The 22,389-nt window shown below is 35.7% G+C and overlaps 1 protein-coding gene across 4 annotated transcripts; it reads left to right on the forward strand.

Annotated features, from left to right (window-relative positions):
- The first annotated feature begins 3,449 nt into the window (after positions 1–3,449).
- Positions 3,450–8,166, forward strand: LOC115760384 (protein lin-7 homolog C). 4 transcript variants are annotated; one of them, XR_004017624.1, is made up of 6 exons: positions 3,450–3,500; positions 3,588–3,634; positions 3,686–3,952; positions 6,084–6,217; positions 6,308–6,470; positions 6,536–7,054. XR_004017624.1 is itself a non-coding variant. In XM_030701680.1 (5 exons), the coding sequence occupies exons 2-5, from the start codon at positions 3,598–3,600 to the stop codon at positions 7,167–7,169; spliced, it is 474 nt and encodes a 157-aa protein (XP_030557540.1). In that variant the 5' UTR covers positions 3,450–3,500; positions 3,588–3,597; the 3' UTR covers positions 7,170–7,178. The 4 variants fall into 4 exon arrangements, 3 of the variants coding, with proteins under 3 accessions (XP_030557540.1, XP_030557541.1, XP_030557538.1); XM_030701680.1 differs by lacking the exons at positions 6,308–6,470; positions 6,536–7,054 and adding an exon at positions 7,134–7,178; XM_030701681.1 differs by having other exon boundaries at positions 6,308–7,054.
- Positions 8,167–22,389: the final 14,223 nt, after the last annotated feature.

The following is a 22,389-nucleotide window of genomic DNA, read 5'->3' on the forward strand; positions in this document are numbered from 1 at the left end:
GTACCATAGAATATTTGTGTATTCTGAAAAAATCAATTGCATTTAAATTGTAGTTTAAATTGGTTGGCAATAAAAGTTGGGTTATTAACTTGATTTATAGCTCTGGGGTGGTAGCGGGGAGGTGGCGATAGGTATGAAATGAAAGATAATATTCTAGAAGCAACATATCATGTTTGGTGGCTCTAGCTCTTAGTATTTACCCAATTTGCTAAAAAAAAAACAGGATGTCGATATCGATTTTTATCGATTGCTTGGAAACGGACTAAGTTATCGATTACCGGAAACAAACTCGATCTGCGCGGGAACTAGGACCATCTATATCTAAAATTTCAAGTCTCTAGCTCTTATAGGTTCTGAGATCCTTTGGCTCATACATACGGACGGACGGACAGACAGACGGACATGGCTAGATCGACTCGGCTGTTGATGCTGATCAAGAATATATATACTTCATGGGGTCGGAGATGCTTCCTTCTGCCTGTTACATACATTTGGATTTTGCACAAATACAATATACCCTTATACCCATTTTTAATGGGTTTCGGATTCTTGGGATTTTCGAACTTTTTCGTATTTCTTTGATATTTAATGGCTGACCGTCCATCCGTGGAAGCAACAGGTGAGGCTTTAGGATCCTTCCCGCGGTCCAAACAGCTGACTGTCAACGGACAGACCTTACAAAAATAAACGACTATTGTAATTTTGAGTCTCGATTTCACACGCAATCCCTATTTCCAAATTGGGCACCATTTGTTATGAACCGATTTGTCGTTCACATTCCTTTTATAGACTTGCCGGTTAGACATAGATCAACCAGGGGTGAGTAAGACCTCGATAAATGAAAGAGTTGGTTAGCAAATTAATTTATAGTTAAATTGGACTAACGAATTTCGGTTACTTTTCGAACACTCCGTCGGACAACATGAAAACATGCACACGGTGGACAGCTGTTAAGGTCCACCTTAACGGAGCCCTTCCCACGATGAGTTGGTCATATATGCACTTACCAACTCCCAAATCCTGACGGGCACCCGCCTTACACCCATGGTGAGAACCCACCATAACTCCTTGCTCGAGCATTTCACTATTGCTCATACAAAGACATTTAATAAATTAACACATAATATATTTCACAATTTTCATATTAATTTTTATTTGTAGGGTAGACGCGAAAACGGCTTGACGACACTAACATCTGGGACGAATAAATTAATTTAAATTTACCATAAATGACAATTATGATTAATAAATTACAACATTTCGTCGCCGCCTGCGTTTCTGTGGCCTCTACTTATAAATAATAATATAAATACTAATAATAATAAATAATATGGATAGTTAGAATAACAAAAATAAAATTAATATAAAATTATGCTTCTTTCATATTATGTTATTGTTTTTACCTCCCGTATTGTGGGACTTCAGATTTGGCCAGATCATTAACTTTAATTGAAGATATATATATAATTAAGTTTTTCGCGTTCGCTTAATGTAAAAAAATATATTTCAATTTATTATTTTCACTGAAGGTTACTTTTGTTAAGTACAATCCGCTTTGGTTACCGAATCTGAACTAATTTATCTAACCATTGCCGTCGCTTAGCAAACTTCGCTCGGCTCATAATTGAGTGAAGTTTGAGCTGCGTCAGCAATTATGCGTGGGATAATGCTATGGTGAGAACATTGATAGTGGCGCGATTTTAGGGTGAATTGTTTATGTCTACAAAAGGGGGACAGCTTGATCTTGCCCAATGTCAATGCTATCACCAGGCTCTTTGTTTACAAGAATTGGAAATGTTTATACTTATGCTTATGAGCTAAGTTATATTAAAGGGTGGGTGCGACTATGGATATGTCACTATATATATATTTTTGCATATTTTGTTCACTTTAATTAAATTTATATATATTTTTTAAATTACCAGAAATTCTATTATTTAAGATTTTTTTATGCGGCCGGCTTTCACTTGACTCCGGATCTTTTCTTACTTTTTTTATTTTTTATTTTTCTTCCCATTAACAAAAACCACTCTCCCTTTCAAAAATCTCCAGAGTCACGCGAAGGAACTGGTGGCTCCGATAGTTGCGTACCCGAATCTATCGATAACTATCCTCCAGCTGGCAATCCCAAAAGCAGCATAGTATTGGTGCACTATTTATTTTCTTAATGTTATTGCTGCCCGTAACATAAAGGCTATTTAAAGAGTGCCGAAATCGCGGCAGAACGATTACCGAGTGTCGTGTAGGAATGATCGTTAGTGTCATACCAACAACTATCACTGTTAAATGAAAATGGCAGTGATAAATTATAATAACCGGGACTTCTGTATTGAGCTGACACACTTAAACAAGTAAAAGCTTCTAGTCGGGAGCTCCCGACTAGGGGATACCCCTACCCCTCTTCTATATGTCAAGTTTGGTGACTCTGGCACTTATAATTTACCAAAATTGCGCAAAAAACAGGATATCGATATAGATTTTTATCGATTGCTTGGACAATGAGTATGTTATCGATTATCGGAAATACACACGATCTATGCAGGCACTAGGAGCACCCACACCTAAATTTCAAGTCTCCAGCTCTTATAGGTTCTGAGATCCTTGCGTTCATACATACGGACGGACGGACTGACGGACAGACAGACAGACGCACATGGCTAGATCGACTCGGCTATTGATGCTGATATATACTCTATGGGCTCGGAGATGCTTCCTTCTGCCTGTTACATACATTTAAATTTTCACATGTACAATATACCCTTATACCCATTTTTAATGGGTTAAGAGTATAAAAATATGTCCATAGAAGTAAACCAATCTCGTGCCTCAAAAATGCCACCCACAATTATCGATCAATTTTGTATTTGCTTTTGAAAGAGGTGACTTTCTTTGAACTCAACTTTGGTTTACAATAAATATTTTCTCAAAGACACCTTCACGAAAAGAAGTTAATAAACTATGTGCAAAATGATAGATAAGCTTTTGTATGAGCATTTATCTATGCCTATATTACATTTGGCACATCATTCATAAACTTCTTAAATATCTAAAAATTTCAAATTTTCAAATTTTTACCTTGAACCCAATTAAACGATTAATTCGAAATGTAATTTTTAAAAAGTATACTCTGATCAATTATATTATAGCTAACGGCATTGAAAAGTACAATAGCATCTAGACATTATCTAGATCGGTTAAGACGCACAGAAGATATAAAGTGTTTGGTAACATTGAAGTTTTGACAGTATCCTGAAAGTGCAATAATATACATATGTGTACCTTTGCATATAAACATAATTGCGTTTGCCAGAGCTTTTTCTTTATTGCCTAATGACATAAGTTATCTTTTCCTTTTGAAAATGGTAACAACAGGAACTAGTTACTTTTAAATACTAGATACTTTTAAATACTAGTTACTGTTAGTGGCTTGAGTATATATTTCTCATCTCTATTAATAAAAGATATTGAATTGTGAGCTAGGGACAAATATTCTGACATAGGTAATGTAGACTGCCACACTCAAAAAGTCCACTTAATAAAGGTGGTAACTTACAACACAAAATAATATACTTACATTTTATGTGCAGGGGCAGTAATATGACTGAAATCTGTGAGCCCTTGAACTTGGCAAGGGGTGAGGCACATATCCTCACATTAGAGTCTTATAAATCAATTATCTTTACAGATGTAAAAAGGTCAATAGAATTATTAGAAAAGCTTCAGGCTAGCGGAGATTTTCCAACCACAAAATTGGCCGCATTACAAAAAGTTCTAAATTCTGATTTTTTGAACTCTGTGCGTGAAGTCTATGAACACGTTTACGAAACAGTTGATATACAAGGCTCACACGATGTTCGGGCGTCTGCAACAGCTAAAGCAACTGTGGCTGCTTTTGCTGCCAGTGAAGGCCATGCACATCCAAGAGTTGTAGAATTGCCAAAAACAGAGGAAGGTATGTATGTATGTATTATACTCACCCAGCTAGTTTTCCGTTGGATGTAATGTGTAAACATATGTATCAATTTGTGTAAGTCGTAATAAGTGCTTAAGAATAGGAGACGGTATATTGATTGCGATTTCGCAGAATCGAAGCGAGTTGTCAACAATTTCAAATAAACTAGATATACGGTGACCCAAGTTACAATTATGAAATTTACTTCTAAGAGTCTGTAGAACTAAAGTTCGAGCAAGAATAAATGTCGTTAGATAAAACAAAATGGTTTAGAAAATAAAGAAATAAAGAAGACAGTAAAATTTGGGTTATCAGGTTAGCACACACTACTCTTGTTAAACTTTCAAGCCATGAACCTATTTCAAAACCTTAATATTTAATAACTTATAGGTTTTTCAACAAATTGGTCATACTCAATTTTCCCTTATTGAGTATGAGCTCATAAATTCGATTTTGAATCGATTTGTACAAATATTGAATAAAGTCCATAAACTTACATTTTAAAAATCACCGAAAATGTTTTAAAAATGGGAAAAAGCTAAGATCCTTTGCTTTCCTACATACGGACAGAAAGGCAGACGAACATGGCTAGACCGGCTTGGCTATTGATGCTGATCAAGAACATATACTCTTTATGGGGTCGGAGATGCTTCCTTTTGCCTGTTATTAACATTTTTACAAAAAGATTTTACCATTGTCAATGGATTCAGGATATAACAAGTAAGAGTTTCTAGTTAGGAGCTCGAGCTACGTGCTCGTTTGTAGTAATAAAGATAAATTAAAAAAACAAAGGTCCCTTGGCATGGTTCGAACTCGCAACTGACCGTATTACTTTCTGACTCTAATCAACAGCCACACCAGCTAAAACAAAAAATAGTTTCCCCGGTAGGTTTCAACAGCCACGCCAATAATAAAGTATTATTGAGAAGAAAAAAAAACAATTAAAATAGCAGCATAGAAAACAGTCGCAATTACAATGCTGTTAGAATGCGGAGCAGACGCGCATGAATGTGTATGTGTCAATGTATACAGAAGTTCTTGAAGTTTTCGTAGTTTTGAAGTTTTTAAGCAGCCCCATCCAATTGCGCAGTATAACTTTGGTTTTTTCTTCACCGATCTTAATGAAATTTTCTACAGTATATCTTATTGTACCATAGAATTTTTGTGTATTCTCAAAAAGTCGGCTATTGATGCTGATCAAAAATATATATATTCTAAATGGGGTCGGGATGCTTCCTTCTGCCTGTTATATAAATTTACATTTTGCACAAATACACTATACACTTTTTACCCATTTTTAATTGGTTCAAGGTATAAAAAGTGGTTCTTGTCAGGGTTCGAACTCGCAACTAACTGCACTACTTGCCGCCATTTTTACTCAACAGCCACACCACCCAAAAAAAAAAAGTAATAATAATTTCTTCGGTAGGGCTCGAACTGGCGACAGACCACACCACTTTCCACCGCCTCTACTCAACAACCACACAAATCATTTAGTCATAATGAGAAAAAAAAAAACGAATTAGAATAGCAGCACAGAAAACAATACAGTCGCAATTGCAATGCTGTTGATAGAATTACAAGCAGACGCGCATAAATGTGTGTGTGTACATGTATACAGAAATTCTTGTAATTTGCGCTAGCTGCCGAAAAAACGTGGGCAGTCAAACCACATAATTTCTGTGTGTTTCTTAACCGATCTTTATGAAATTTTCTATAGTATATCTTATTGTACCATAGAATATTTGTGTACTCTCAAAACGTAAATTTCATTAAAATTGTAGCTTAATTTGGTGGGCAATACAAGTTGGGCTATCAACATGATTTATAGGTAGGTGGTAGTAGCGGGGAGTTGGGCTAGGTATAAAATGAAATATTCATGTTATATATGTACTAATCTAGAAGCAACATATGAAGATTAGTGACTATAGCTTTCAATATTGACCCAAATTGCTCAACAAACGAGAGGTCGATCTGCGCATGGACTGGAAGGACAATATGCCCGTATCTTATGACCTGCTAGTGTTTGTTAAAGGTCGTATAATAAACAATTTATTATAAGCAATATTTAAAATAATTTCAATTATAAATTATATAGGCATAGTTTATATCCGACTTGCATTTCTTTCAGGTTTGGGCTTCAATGTCATGGGAGGCAAAGAGCAGAATTCTCCCATTTATATATCGCGAATAATACCAGGTGGTGTTGCAGATAGACATGGAGGGCTAAAAAGAGGAGATCAGCTACTTTCAGTAAATGGAGTGGTAAGCTAACACTATGTCATAGCGTGTGGTGGTTTTGTGAAAAATCCCACAGAACAGTTGCATACAACGGATTGATACTCTCTTTTAAAGATCTTTGTGAAAATCCATTAAATGGCTTACACTTATCGAAAATTCTGATTGAAGTAGAGGTCAAAGATCTAATGGGTAAAGTTTTGGGTTGAAACTTATTTCCAACATAGTGCAAATTCAGTAAAGACTTGTTTCACACCTCTCGTATAATTCCACAACTCTGGTATGTAAAATCAAAATCAACATTTTTTTGTCTGATCTTTTTATATGAATGAATGCGTGTTTTAGCGATTTTGTAATTTACAAGCGACAACTGTAGTGAATTACGGGACAACAGTTGTAAGCATCCTTTTGCTTACTATCCGACCATTTTGGAACTCTTTTTTAAACATCTTTGTGAAAATTTCTTCGACACATGATTCATAATTTTCTCAGAAACAAAGCGAGTTGTTGGGAAATGCGAGACAACATTTTTAGTTCTTAATGCGATAGTCTTCAAATTCATTTTCAAACATCTGTGAAAAATATATCTAGATGTGGAGTTCAAGGTGGTTCGGTTAGATTTATATTTCCAAACTTAAACGCAATAAAATTTCTCGACCTCGGGAAGCACTTATGTATATATGTATTAAAAAGGGCATTAAATTTTAAAATTAGTTTTAACATCCGAGCTATGCTTGATAAAACCGATTCTGGAAGTTTATTCACTGAAATGGAAACAGTACTTATTGCTCTGTCTTCTACTCCAAAACTGTAAAATGTGAGTTGGGGAATATCCGAAAAATAATAAAAATTAACATTAGTAAATCATGACCAAAAATTACATCCATTAATTCGTAAGTGTTTAAATTTAAAAGTGTGTATGAACTGTAAATATATTCATCAGATTTCAGGGAGCGGATATCGGTCAAAACGGCTATGAGAATCTCGAGTAATAGCTATATTTATAATCCACAAATAAATTAGGGTAAGATTATAGTATTTTTGTTTCTTTTCAGTCGGTTGAAGGGGAAAATCATGAAAAAGCAGTTGAATTATTAAAGCAAGCGGTTGGTTCCGTAAAGCTTGTGGTACGTTACACACCCAAGGTTCTTGAAGAAATGGAAATGCGGTTTGATAAACAACGTAATACACGTCGTCGTCAATAGAGCTAACAAAAATGTATCTTACAATTGCAACAAACATTTTAACATGCTTTATAAATTACATAATGCGCTCTTTAATGCAGTTACAAGGGTTGCTGCCTTATATAAAAAAAAAATTTAAAAAGCTAGTGTGAACTCGACCATATATTATAAATTTGTTTTAACTAAAGGGTTAAAATTACATATGGATATATTCAACTTTCTAGCTTATGTCCGCTGAACGATAATCAACTTTATTGCCAGAATTACAACATATTTACATTAATTTTTTTTTTTTAATAAAACTCGACCAAATATTATAAATTGGTTTTAACTAAAGGGTTAATATTACATATGGATGTATCATACTTTCTAGCTTATATCCGCTGAACGATCAACTTAATTTTATATATTTACTTGTTTGCCAGAATTACAACATTTTTACCTTAAATTTGATTTGTAAGATGAACGAGTCTACTGTTAGTCTTTAATTGATACCCAAGTTTTATCCCAATTTTAATGTGGCTAAAACTAATGGTAGTCAACAAATAAGATAAATAATGAAAATTTTAAAACTTTTCAAATGTCTGTTGATTCCGATAATAAATAGCTTAAAAAAATTAAATATGTTAACCTCTTATTCAATTTATTAAGCGGCAACCCACCCTCGTATTGTATAATTTAGTATCTCAAATATCAAGTTGCTTATGTGCTATATTAATAATATGATTTTAAGAATGCAATAATTAACATACCCAAAAGCATAAAAAATAAACATATTTCTTGTACACAATTGAACACAATTATTGAATCTAATTTATTGGTTTAGTTAGGTGTTTTAATTATTATTTTTATTTTGCGTAATAAAAAAATTGTACATTTTTGTATTGAGAATGTAATGTCGACTTAATAGGATAACTTAAGAATAAAAGGTTTAGGCAAAAAACTGAATTTAAACAAGAGGTTCTAGTCGGGGGCTCCGGACTAGGAGATACCCTGAACCAAAGACAATATAAACACTAAGATGAGTAACGCCATACAACAAAATGATACGATGTAGCTTGACTTTTTGAAAATTTAGAACGCAGACGAAATCTGTTTTACTGCGCTCTCACAGCCGAGAGAGCGAATAAGCTAAAAGTAGAATGTACTCTCAGCTTCTGCTCTATGAGGGCATACATAACAGCATATTTGAATGTGCTGCTAAAATCTCTGGCTGGCAAAGAAATAAATTTTCTTGGTTTCTAGCGCTGATCATGACCTACCCCAAATTTTTATTCACATACATATGTCGGCTATTTTTACTGAGGTTGGCTCCGTAAAAAATATGTATTTTTAAGTCGATGCAAACATTTATATAATTTCTTTATATTAAATTAATATCATTTTTATTTTCCAATTAAGAAATAAAAAGTGCTAAACAAAAAAAAATCAAATATTAATTTGTATAAATAAATATGAATTTGGATTTAATATTTAGTTAGCGGCGACTTTGTACATTATAATTCGAATAAAAAATAATTAAATAAAAAAAATAAATAAATAAAATTTATCTTTAAGACAACAAATTTTCACTTTTATTTCTTAATTTAATTTTTATTACTTAAAAATAATAATAATTTAATTTAAAGAAGTTATATAAATATTTGTTTCAACTCAAAAGTACATATTTTCTACGGAGCCAACCTCAGTACATGACATGCATTAATATTTGAATAATTAAGTTGCCAGCTAAAGACAGAGCCGTGAATAACAACACATATATACATATTTTGAGACAAAAATTTCTCTTGAGCATGCACTGTCCAAAAACAAAAGTAAAAACAATCTATGTGTGCTATTTTCTTAACATAGTTATTGCACAAGATGCGCCTGGTGTACAAATTATTTAGTTCTTAAATTTGCCTATAAAATTTATCGTTAGAATCTAGGGTAATATATCATTTAAATAAACCATGCATTTCATGGATAAGACAAAGATACTTTGCGTCGATCGTAAGTTCAAAACTTTTTCGCTCAATGTACTTCGAAAACGAAGCGACGCATAGATCATCGACCAGCTTTGCTGAAGGCAGGCTGGCGACTAAATTTGTTGCTCGAGTCAGTATCAGCAAGCCACGACTTCGGCATTCGTCGTCTGGTTTTTGGAGAACGAACAGACAGGCAGGCATGTCGTGCGAAGCCTCAAAGGCCGGGCTTTACTCATCTTATTGTTTATATTGTCTTTGCCTGAACCCTCTTATTCCAACACCAAATGCAGCTGGTTTATAGAAAGAAAGATAAATTAAAAAAAGGAAGTTCCCTTGGCAGGGTTTAAACTTGCAACTGACAGCATTACTTGCTGCTGAATCTACTCAACAGCCTCGGTAGGGTTCGAACTCGCAACAAACAGCACTACTTGCCGGCGCCTCTACTCAACAGCCACACCAATAGAGTCTTGATGAGAAAAAAACAAATTGAAATAGCAGCACAGAAAACAATACAATCGCAATTGCAATGCTGTTGATAGAATTCCAAGCAGGCTCGCATGATTAGGTGTGTGTACATGCATGCAGAAATTCTTGGAATTTGCGCTTGCTGCCTCAAACTCAAGGCCTGCAGACATGTTTTATTCAATAACTTCTGTGTTTCTTAACCAATCTTGATGAAATTTTCTACATCTTATTGAACTACTGAATATTCGTGTATACTTTAGAAATACAAAAGTCAATTGCATTTAAATGGTGGCTAATATTGGTGGGCAGGGTAAATTTGTGTATTTACTTGATTTATAGATTAGGGTGGTAGCGGGGAGGTGGCGATTGGTATGAAATGAAAGATACTTGATATATATAATATTTTAGAAGCAACATATAATGTATAGTGACTCCAGTTCTTAATATTAACCCAATTTGCTCAAATAACAAGATTTCGATATCGATTGTATCGATTAATTGGAAACGGAGTAAGTTATTGATTATCGGAAACAAATTCGTGCTACGCATGGATTGGGAGGACCTACAGCTAAAATTTTCCTAGCTCATATACGTTCTGAAATCCTTGAATTCATACATACGGACAGACGGACATGGCTAGATAGCCTCGGCTGTTGATGCTGATAATCTTGATCTACTTTATGGGGTCGCAGATGATTCTGCCTGTTACATTTGCCCAAATACATTATACCCTTTTTACGCATTTTCAATAGGATCTGGGTATAAAAATAGCCAAAACTTGTACATTAACTTGCATCTGCTAAAAATTGTTGGCATTAGCTTAACATAATCTATTGGTTCCATTTAAGCATACATTAATAATGTATAAATGTACAAAATATGATTAAACATCCCAGCCATCTTGAAAGGAGCTCTTTCAAGAGATAGGTAAGACAGTCAGCTACGAAGTGGCCGTTAACGGAGTCCGGCGGTATGACAACCATTGATACATCCGTGGGAGTAGTGATCTTGTTGTTGGTGAGAATTTCACATTCAGGCAAAGAGCGCGGATTATTGGGATCAGATGAAAGTGGTGTGAACGGACGAGAAGGTATATTAAAGAGCTTAGAAATTTAAAATTGCTTTTATCGTCCCTGTGCTTGAAATAGTTATGTTGGCGAAGTTCTGCTGAGGATGTATGTTATGTAACATTTGCCATAGCTCGGAGTGACCAATTGTACGAACTATTTCCGTTAAGCCAGTCAAGAATATAGGTATTTTCGATGATTGCAGTAAATATAGGTTTCCGTTTCTCAGCATCGATAGTATCCCTTTTCATATCATTGTCGGGTTCTTGGCAGAGCTATTGTGCCACGGTATTAATTCACGCTGAATAATGGAAAATCAGTTTTCAACAGTGTAATAGAATGCTGTTGCAGCCAGTACAAAATAATCTACGAATCTGACCAAAAATTAGCTCTGTGTTATTTACTGTTATTTGGTTTTGATGGTGTTAAATATAAATTTCTCAGAAATTGAGGTAGGCTCTACTCAAATCAGATTATTGAAATTAAACGATGTTTTCTAAATGTAGAGTTACTTCAAATGGTGACAAACGAGATTTCATATTAGTATTGTAGAGCTGTCGTGGAATCCCCTATGCAGAAGTCAACGATGAGGACACTTGCACATTTTCAGACGCTTCCATTAGTTGACAAAAGTGCAGCAACGTGTGATGGCGATGCTTGCAATTTTCACAACAGTTTTAGGGGTAGACTGAGCCATGTCCTGATTGCAATAAATTAATGCAGAGTACAGCATATTTGTCGCCTTCCTCATTAAATTTGGGACTCATGTTGAAACTGAGAACATCGTACAATGTCATGGCAGGAGCTGTAACAAACAATGCATGTGGAATTTATGATAAATGACTACCCGGGTCAATAATTATTAGAATAAAATAGCGAGAGCGCATAGCCAACGAAAAACAGTGCACAGAAATAGGTCAAACAAAATATAATCGTACACAAACAACACAAGCAGATAATGTACCAACAATGTGAGTTAATCCGAATAGACGCTAACAGCTCGCGACTGGTGCTGATTTTGATAAATGCAATAATTTATAAACAAACACTACACAACAGGTGGAACATTGCATATCAAAGTTTTCAAGCACAAGTCTTAAGCATAATCAAAAAGTGATTTTCACCGGAGCACAAATCTCAGCCTTCCATGTCCAAATATATTTGTAGTTTACCGAGACGCAAAGAAAGAGGAGGGGGAAAATTAGGGTTAGTTGGCACCTGCCAGAGTTGCTTAGCGTCACGGGACTCATAATTAATGATAATGTGGTTAGTATTAATTAGACCGTCTACTACAGACAATATAAACTTGGAAAGAGAAAACCTCAGACTCAGACCGGACACTGGTTAGCTTGTGTTCGAGGCACTGCCTCAGATTATGCTCACTAGGGTATCAAAGGGAATTGCTCCATGTGCAATTTAGGATATTAAATCCTTATACTTAGAGAGGATGTCGCTGGGACTTGCTCTGTGGGCGATAAGGATTGGGAACTATTATTCCTACTGGGTCTCTCTTATTGAAATATGGGGAAAATATATATATTTTCTTATACATGTTGTCGCCTAGCGTCACAAAAAAGTTAGGAGCACAAGTAAAACTCGCTTATCACTGTTCAGCTTAAAACTTTCTCTTTCCTTATGAGACCCTATAAGTATTAGAAAAAGGAGGCTTGGTAACAGATATAATTTGGTTGTTAAACAGTGTTATTAAAAGCCAATAGTCTCAAATCGTGTATAATTGTAGCAATTTTTGTTTATCAATTTCTTTTAAAGAGTTAAAATAATGTTAATCGTTGGTTAGTCTAGTAGGAACAAAGACGTTTAATACGCTCATCGACCCAGATATGTAGACCATATACAGTTTTAGAAAAAATCATAGAGGGAATAATATTCAGAGTCTATTGGAGTATGACGGTAACTGCACAAGATGATCCCAATTGAAGACCTGAAGGGCAAACACCAAGAATTGTTTCTGTACAGATTCCATGATGCCTTGATGAATGGAATATTGTGGCTACCAGACATGAAGCATACACATAGAATAGGTCGTACAAGAGATATAAATTTCTCGCCTTGTAGACCACGGTTGAAGAATAAAACTCGAATTAAAGTCTATGATCCAGAATAGCACCTTTATCATTTATAAAGAATCCATTTGGGAAGAGTATCTATAGAAAGTCATTACCTTACATTTGGAAGAGTTAGTAATCGAGAATGAAACAGTCACGTCAATGTCTTCTGGCAGAAATGCAGGTGCCAGAATAACATCGTGCTTTGGGATGTAATAACCTCTTCTCATTCCGTTACTATATCTTCAGCGGTGAACTGTAAAAGTGATACAAAAGTTATCGCATTTTGATAATAAGCTTCAATTTTGGGTGGGGTTGGTCATGTACCGGGTGCTTGGGAGAGTTATTGAACACTTGAACAAATGCTATTATGCCCAGGAGCGTTTTATCAAATCGCTGATGCGTGATGTAGGTTTTCTTGGAAACATTTTAATTCGCTCCTAGTGTTTTGTTTTATGATTTGTAAATGGGGGCATTATCTCATTTTCTTGTGCGACTGCATCTTGACAGCACCGCATCTTCAACTTCACCAGCATATTTTCATCAATCTCTATGCTTTCATTGTTTTCAGCCCGGTCACATGTCAACGATTCAAAATTAAATCATGATTGTAAACATTTTCGCATTCATTGTTGCAGAATTCGTCAAATAACCCATATTCCATTCAAATAGTCATATGACACGATCGCCATGCAAAACAACGTGCCTTTTTGGATAACGAGGTAGAAAGGCAAAGCTACCTTTGCTTAATTCGTTGTACCCAATACCCAGTGTACATATACAGGCTTCCCTCTTCCATTAAACACAGGATTAGACATATATCAGTACGATGCATAAGCGCACTGGGAATTGCATGTCAACCATCCACCATTAATGTATCATGTATTTGATCAATAAGGCCGAAAACACAGAAAGGGAGCTATTCGTTTGGACTTCGTATATCAGCATGCAAATACTAGACAGCAGTGGCCACGTAATTGCTAACTTAACTATATGGGGATGGGGAATCATTAATTATTATCTCTAGAACAGCAACTGCTACGTTTCATCAAATTTGGGATACCAACGATCACCGATGGTTTTTATATTGACGTCCAAAGAGGGCCAATTTCAACTAATGTCACACGCCCAACTGTTACTTGAAAAATTTATTTCAAACGGTTACCGCATTGTTAATCGAGATATACCCCCAGTTGCCGATGTTTTCAACATAATGCACACAAGCAACATTCATGGAGTTCATTGGACCTAAGACGATAACACGCTCACATACGTAAGTTTGCGCACCCTGCTTATACTTAAAGTACTTTCCTAAGTACCTCGCGTAGTTCATCAGCTCGGCTTGTTAGCGTCAGTAGCCATACAATTAAAAATTATGTTTAAAACACTTTACCTTTTTGATAAATGCTAGAATATTTCATTTTCCCTTTACCTGTCCGAGAAGTGGCAAAGGTATGGCAATAACATTCTCTTAAAAAGGCATCCAAACTTAGCACAACATATTGGTTACACATCGAGTCTCATCGTGCTTCATGCTCTTTCAGACACATCAATTAAAGGTTATGCCGTTATTGTTTATATTCGGATAGCGAACTCTGACTGAAGGTAACATTGAAATAACTTTATTTTCTGCAAATTAGTTTAATCAAGCAACAATCATTCCCCGACCATATTGCCTGCGTTGGCAAAACTGAACGTTGCATAATCTCGTTGAATGGGTTTTATCGTATCTGAAATGTGTGCCCGCCCTCTCATCCTCTGAGGAGATCAATGAGGTACGCTCATTATACTTGTGGAACACATCGGTAGTCTTTGAACAGAATCCCCAAGCACTGATTGGGAAATTTCCCCAAGCAACCAGATGTTAGCTGCGCACGCTTCAACGAAACCGGATTGCTAAGTGTCGCCTTATGTTTAAGCAATTTGAAATTATCCTTCCGTTTTAAATACACGATTATTCTACCAAAGACACATTGAACAACAATTTATTGTAGAACATCAGCATAATTCGTCATCATTCTTGAATTTTCGATCCATAAATTATTCTTATTCTAATTCTTATTCTAGTTCACTAAAATTTGTCTAAAGTTTATGCCTGCTTTACTAGCAGTTCAAGTGTGACATGCATTTCCATTTAAAAATTGTACAACACTTTAGGTCATTTATCGTTTAATTTGTTTCAGCAACAACTGCTCGCATCGCTGTTGCAAGACACCCTTGTTTTAAAAGCACTTATTTCTAAAGGGATCAATTGAAACCGCAGATCGACACAGGGGTAAATTATGGCTTAATATTTAGAACACATTTACAAATCGGTTAGATTCGTAGGTAGCGCGAGCAATCAAACGGGTAGATGACTCGCCTTTACTAAAATCCGCACTGTTGCAGTGCGTTGATTATCAGAGGCTCGTTTTCCTATAAAAGAAACTTTCGTTATTTATGGTGAGAAGACCCGGCGTTATATATAATTCAATAAACTCAATAAATAAATTATATTGATACCGAGAAGGGTAGTTGTTATTCTGAGAAGCAGCAGCAGTTCCCAGCCACAATAGTTTTATCACAGGCTTTATAACTATCTGTGAATGAATTTGTCACCGGCTTATACGCAGACGCAGCTAAAATATCACTTTTCCTTATTAATTAAAGCAGTTGCTTAGCTTTTACAACTTGGTGTATTTGCATTAACAAACTACACTTGAAAGAAAATCCAACTCAATCTAAAATAACTCAATTAAATCGATAAAGAGAACGAATATAGCATAACAGTTTAAAAAAATGTTTGGATGCCACGCAATCGTTTTCAAGAAGGGTAACTATTTGTATAAGCTTCGTAACCGATCAACTAAGCAAAAAAAAAAAAAAAAAGCATAGGGATGAGAAAAATACCAGTAAATAATTAAACGGAAAGTGCTAGATCTACACCAGCTAATATCTTCTTTTCTTTCTCAAGATCCTGCGCGCAGTTATATAATGTGACCAAGGAAAAGTAAATCGTAATTGAAATAGAAGGAAAAGTATATCACTTGCCTAGGTACGGACCTAAGGAGCAAATATCAACTACGCAACAGAAGGGTATATTTGGGGCAGCGTAGAAGTGATCGGGATGGCCGCAGAATTCTTCTCCGCGTCAAACCAATAAAAAAGTCTACTATACAAGGACAGACAATAATGCATGAATACAAACAGAATTTTGACCAATTAAAGTTAAACACATCCAGTTAATCTTTACAAAACACATCAGCTAATTGCTATAATAAGTATAGGCAGTTAAGGTTAAATTTTTTTTTATACAAGCGCCACCACATCGTTAATGTCATAAATTTGGAAAAATAAAGAATTAAGAGGTTAACTAGGCACGAGGACTTAAAACTTATAACAGCAATAAGTTCTGTTTTTATACCCTGAACCCATTAAAAACGGGTATAAGGGTATATTGTATTTGTGCAAAATCCAAATGTATGTAACAGGCAGACGGAAGCATCTCCGACCCCATAAAGTATATATATTCATGATCAGCATCAATAGCCGAGTCGATCTAGCCATGTCTGTCTGTCCGTCCGTCCGTATGTATGAACGCAAGGATCTCAGAACCTATAAGAGCTAGAGACTTGAAATTTTCGATGTAGGTGCTCCTAGTTCCCGCGCAGATCGAGTTTGTTTCCGATAATCGATAAATTAATCCGTTTCTTAACAATCGAGAAAAAATATCGATATCCTGTTTTTTGGGCAATTTTGGTAAATAATAAGAGCTGGAGTCACCAAACTTGACATATAGCTTCTAAAATAAAAAATATATATGCATTTGATGCTGGAAGAAGAGGGTTCAGGGTATCCCCTAGTCGGGAGCTCCCGACTAGAACCTCCTACTTGTTCTGAATTGCAGTTGAGCAAATTACTGAAATGCCGAAACAACACAATATATGACGAATTACCTATATCAGTATAGATAACATAAGTAGTCAATCTATTTTTAAAACTATCAATTTGTAGAGAATTAGAGAAGGAGATATTAGGATTCTCTCAAGGAATGGCGGGCAATTTGCAAAAGCCTATTTAGTTTTCATCGTATTTACTGTTTTTTTTTATTTCCATGTATGAAAAGTAATTCATTCAGATAAACTTTTGCCTTTTCACAGACAACACAGAAAGCTTAAAAATATATTATTCTCAGTTGAGAGTGATTGATGTGTTTTACTTATGTTCCAATATTTGTGCGCTTTAATCTAGCTTTTTATACCCTAAACCCATTGAAAATGGGTAAGAAGGCTATAATGTATTTTTGCAAGTCAATGTAAAAGGCAGAAGAAAGCGTCTCCGACCCCATAAAGTATATATATTCTTGATCAGCATCAATCGATAAAAACTGGTTAAAAATGGTATCATGGATTTGAGCAAATGTATGTAACACGCAGAAGGACCCCGACCCCATAAAGTATATATATTCTTGTCAGCCTCAATAGCCGAGTCGATCTAGCTATGTCCGTCTGTCTGTCCGTCCGTCTGTCTGTTTGTATGAATGCAAGGATATCAGAACCAATAAGAGTTAGAGACTTGAAATTTTAGTTGTAGGTCCTCTTAGTGTCTGCGCAGATCGAGTTAGTTTCAGATTATCGATAACTCCGTTACTCCGTTTCCAAGCAATCGATATCAACATCCTGTTTTTTTTAGCAAATTGTGTAAATAATTTGAGCTAGAGCCACCAAACATGATATGTTGCTTCTAGAATATTATAGATATTTCAAGTATTTTTCATTTCATACCTATCGCCACCTCCCAGCTACCACCAAAGAGCTATAAATCAAGTTAATAACCCAACTTGTATTGCCAACCAATTTAAGCTACAATTTACATGCAATTGCCTTTTTGAGAATACACATATATTCTATGGTATAATAAGATATACCATAGCAAATTTCATTAATATCGGTTAAGAAACACACAGAAAATATGTGGTTTGATTGCCTACGTGTTTTCGGCAGCTACCTGAAATTACAAGAATTTCTGTATACATGTAAACACACACACATTTATGCGCTTCTGCTTGGAATTCTAACAACAGCATTGCCATTGCGATTGTATTGTTTTCTGTGCTGCTATTTTAATTCGTTTTTTCTCAATAAGACCCAATTATTGGTGGGGCTGTTGAGTAGAGGCGCCCGCAAGTAGTGCGGTTTGTTGCGAGTTCGAACCCTACCGAGGTAAATATTGTTTAGGAGGTGTGGCTGTGGAGTAGAGCCGTCAGCAAGAAGTGTTGTTAGTTTCGAGTTCTAACAACGCCAAGAAAACTTTTTATTTTTAATTTATCTTTATAACTTCAAACGACCGCGTTGCGCGAACTCCATTTGGGGTTGGGATAAGAGGTTTCAGGGTATTCCCTAGTCGGTAGCTCCCGACTAGATACTTTTAATTGATATTTATAAATAAGTAAGTCTGTTAATTATTGTATTTATTAAACACGGCGTCAGTTCCGTGTTGTTGTTATTGCCCGTTTTGATTATTTTGCTTTGGTGCTCCCATGTGCATACACTTGTTTGTGCGTGTGTTCGCAAATTTTTGCTGTTGATTTTCGCTCCAAACAATTTGTTTGTTTACGAACAATTTTTTTTTTAGCGTTTACTTAATTTATCTTTGTGCACCGTGTTTCGTTTCGATCTGCGCTCGCGCATCTGATGATTCGGCACTGTCGCAACTTATTAATTGCTAGCTGTGTGAGAATGCTAAATGTGCAGGTCTCACTGGGCGCGATTGCGACAAGATCGCTGCAATTGGCAAGAAGGGCTGCGGTTTGCGTTGGTCGTGCCCAGAATGAATCGACAAAGAAACTTATTTCTTCAGAATATATAATTCTGTGAGAAATCAATTCTTAAAACTGAACATGGCTAAGCAGCACTTAAGTAATTTTGACTCGAGTTTTGAGTTGCTTAGCAGATTCAAATGCGAGTCTCCACCCAATCGCCGGTTTGAGTCTCAATTTTTGCATTTAACCTCTCCCTCTGGCCTTAAGCCTACGCCTCTTTTGTCCCTGCCAGCAACTTGGATTTATGATCCAATTTTTACCCAATGTTTTCATTATTGCCTTCGCCGAGCGATTGTCCAAGTATTACGCCTGTATTATCCCCTGGAGTAGTCCCAGTAGTCCTTGTAGTTGAATCTGTCCCAATCAGCGAAACGGCTTCAGCCCCGTCAACTACTAGCCGCAAAGGTAGACCTACACGCAATCTAGCCCACATTTTTAAAACCAGTCTCGGTGCCGTTTTAGCCCCACCGACTTAAATTTTACCTTCAGCCCCGTCAGCTCCTACTTTTACAGCTTTCATCTGACACCACTTGTGAGTCATTGGCAACCTATATTGCTAGCAAATCTTCTGCTAGCGTGTCAATTACCAAATTTAATTTCTTCACTCCTCGTAAAATATCATCTTTCAAAAATAATGTTTCGCATGATATATTCCCAATCAATTGTGATCCCAAATTTTGGCCTCCACACATGATTGTTCAAGAGCTCAAAGCAAAAAAGCTAAACTAGCCTGTCACCCTTCCAACCCCATTAATGCAGGGCACTGTTTCTGCTCCAAAAAAAATAACTTCGTCTTCCTACAAAGTCTCTATTCATCACTAAAATGTGAGAGGTTCCAAACTTAATAATCTTTTTATGGCTAGCTCTTCCTTCGATTCGGATATAATCGGTATTTCCTACGCGGAATATCTATATTACATGCTGTTATGTTCCTCCTTCTTCTGATATTCAAGTTTATATGAAACATATTACTTATTTTAAAGAAGTTTCTTCACTCGTGCGTAATAATAACCTATTTATTTTAGATGATTTTAATTTACCGAACATCTCCTGGTCATTATTCCCTGCTGAAAATTATCTAGTATCCTCAGCACAGCATGATTTTATAGATTGCATGCTAGATTCGATTACCGACTTGGATTAATATTCCATTGCGAAGTCGAACTTCCTTTTTCTGAATCTTCAATGCAAACCAGTTGTCTTCCGTGTTCAACATGAATTCGTAAAGAATCGGCCAACTACAACCAATCTGCTAGAGTTTACTTCCGTGGTAAATGATGATTTTCTTTCAAAAATGCAATATGCTGTCATTTAAACTGACTTCAATAAGGCTCTGTGCAGCACGACATTTTAATTCTTAAACTTGACTGAATAGTTTTCCCTCCATCTCTTTTGCTTTGGATTAGTTATTATGCTGAGGCTGACTACTAATCTAATCAGGTCACGTTACTTTTGGTGTTCCTCAGGGTAGTCATTTTGGTCCTTTACTCTTTTTAAAATTATCTCCCCTCTGTTTTATCACATGCCCATGTACTCATGTATGCAGACGATGTGAAACTTGTTCTATCATACACAATCCCCTACATCATTCTCGTCTACAAGACGATTTGAACGTTATGGAACTTTCCTGCTCGGGTATGTTTATGACATTTAATCGTGCTACACATTATCTTGTCAGTTATACAATCGACAATACTCCACTGCAACGCATACTAATAGTTAAGGATCTATGCGTTCTTTTTGTTTCTAAACTCTGTTTTAATCTTTAAATAGATACCATTGTTAATGAGGCAAAAGGTGTACTTAGACATTAAACGATGGTCTGAAAAGTTTAACGATCCTTTTTCTGTACATCTATCTTGTTCGCCCTATCCTTAAATACTGCTCTTGCATCTGGTCTCCGCAGTCAGAAAATAGCCAGGTTCGTATTGAATCTGTTCAGAAGCAATCCTGTTCGGATTCCTTCGGGAACTCACTGACCATTCCCAGCTATGAGCAGGGGCATAGCTTGCCGCCCAGGCTGTACATTTTCCCCCACCGGGTTGGTGATTTCCCATTACTATCTCTTTATCTTACCTACTTAACACTCAATAGCTTACATTGCTTTACTTTATTGACAAATTCTTCCCTTCTTTTTTCGTGTTTACTGTATTTTCTTAAATAATATTGCAAATTAAGATTATTTTAATTTTTCTTAACACTTTTTTTTCTACTTACACCCTTTTTCTTAGCTGTAGGCTCTAATAGCGTCACTGACAAAATTAGCTGTAAAATGGGGCACAGCTGGCCGGACTGGTAAATAATACATCTGCATCGGTCGGTGATGCTATTTGAAAATTGTGTCCTCTAACTAGACTTCTAGCATTTAATTTTCATATTGTATGTATAATGTATTAAATAATGAGAAAGACATTCGTTTTGTTGACTATTAAAAATTAATATAAATATCACTGTGACCCGTTCTCATTATGAAAAGAAGCGAATTTTCAATGATAATGGGAGTTAAAACACAGTTTCATATCCTCTGCACAACGGATGCTGAACGAATCCAACGCAAATATCAAATCAGGGGATTTGTCTCTAAAAATACACATAAAAAATATGTCTTCGATACAGAGACATTTAAAAATAAAACATTTAAAACAAAACTTATTAAGTCCAAAGCTGAACAGAAATGCACACTCCGTCTCTAACTTGGCCAGTTAGAATTGAATTTGCTATGATTAACCAGGGTCAGGTTTTTAGTGCTGGTTGAAAAGAAGCACGAGGATGAACTATATTTTTAGAGTATTGCCTGCATACGAAGCACAAGCACAAAACAAATACCTAAGAACAAAAGTTTGCATAGCCATAAATTAAAATGATTGATTATTTGTTCATTTATTTATTAATGGTGGACAAAACGAGTGCCTTCCTCATTATTCAATAGATTATACAATAGATAATGAAATTATATGCTAGTTAAAGAACACAAATTTCTAAATAGCATAATCATTTACCAGTCCGGCCAGCTGTGCCCCTTTTTACAGCTAATTTTGTCAGTGACGCTATTAGAGCCTACATCTAAGCAGAAGGGTGTAAGTAGGAAATAAGTGTTCTTAAGTAAAATTAAAAATAACATTAATTTGCTATATTAATTAAGAAAATACAATTACTAGGAACCAAGAAAGTAAGAATATTGTTAATAAAGTAAAAAAATATAAGCTAGATATAAAGAGTGTTAAGTAGATAGGACAAAGAGAAAAGTAATGGGAAATCACCGACCCGGTGGGGGAAAATTTACAGCCTGTCCGGCAAGCTATGCCCCTGCTCATAACTGGGAATGGACAGGTATACATAAAGCAACGATTTTATTAGGGGTAGAGAAAGTTCGGTAAAAAAAAACGTAATGCAAACTATTATAATTTTTACAACGCACGCAAAAAGGATTGTGCATAGTGTAGTCTGTTGTGCACGTAGATAGGAATAAGGGGTGATAAATTCTGGTTGGTCTAGCCAGAACAGAACATTAAAGACGCCCTAGGAGAAAAGGAGAATCTATGTCGCCAATAATCAACTTATGTAGAATGACAACGCCGAGAATTGTCCTACGGTTGGTTAACAACGGAAGGTAAAGAAGAAGAAGCCTGCTGGGATATGATGGCAACCGA

This window comes from Drosophila novamexicana, unplaced genomic scaffold (genome assembly GCF_003285875.2).
Source record: "Drosophila novamexicana strain 15010-1031.04,08,12 unplaced genomic scaffold, DnovRS2.1 tig00000434-arrow-pilon, whole genome shotgun sequence".
NCBI classification, from domain to species: Eukaryota; Metazoa; Arthropoda; class Insecta; order Diptera; family Drosophilidae; genus Drosophila; species Drosophila novamexicana.

What these genes read in the sequence shown, in the direction of transcription:
- LOC115760384 (XM_030701678.1), top strand. Translation starts at nt 3,598, where the DNA reads ATGACTGAAATCTGTGAGCCCTTGAACTTGGCAAGGG. An exon ending in ATTGCCAAAAACAGAGGAAG is followed by an intron (nt 3,953 to 6,083) that starts GTATGTATGTAT and finishes CATTTCTTTCAG; the next exon opens with GTTTGGGCTTCAATGTCATG. An exon ending in TACTTTCAGTAAATGGAGTG is followed by an intron (nt 6,218 to 7,245) that starts GTAAGCTAACAC and finishes GTTTCTTTTCAG; the next exon opens with TCGGTTGAAGGGGAAAATCA.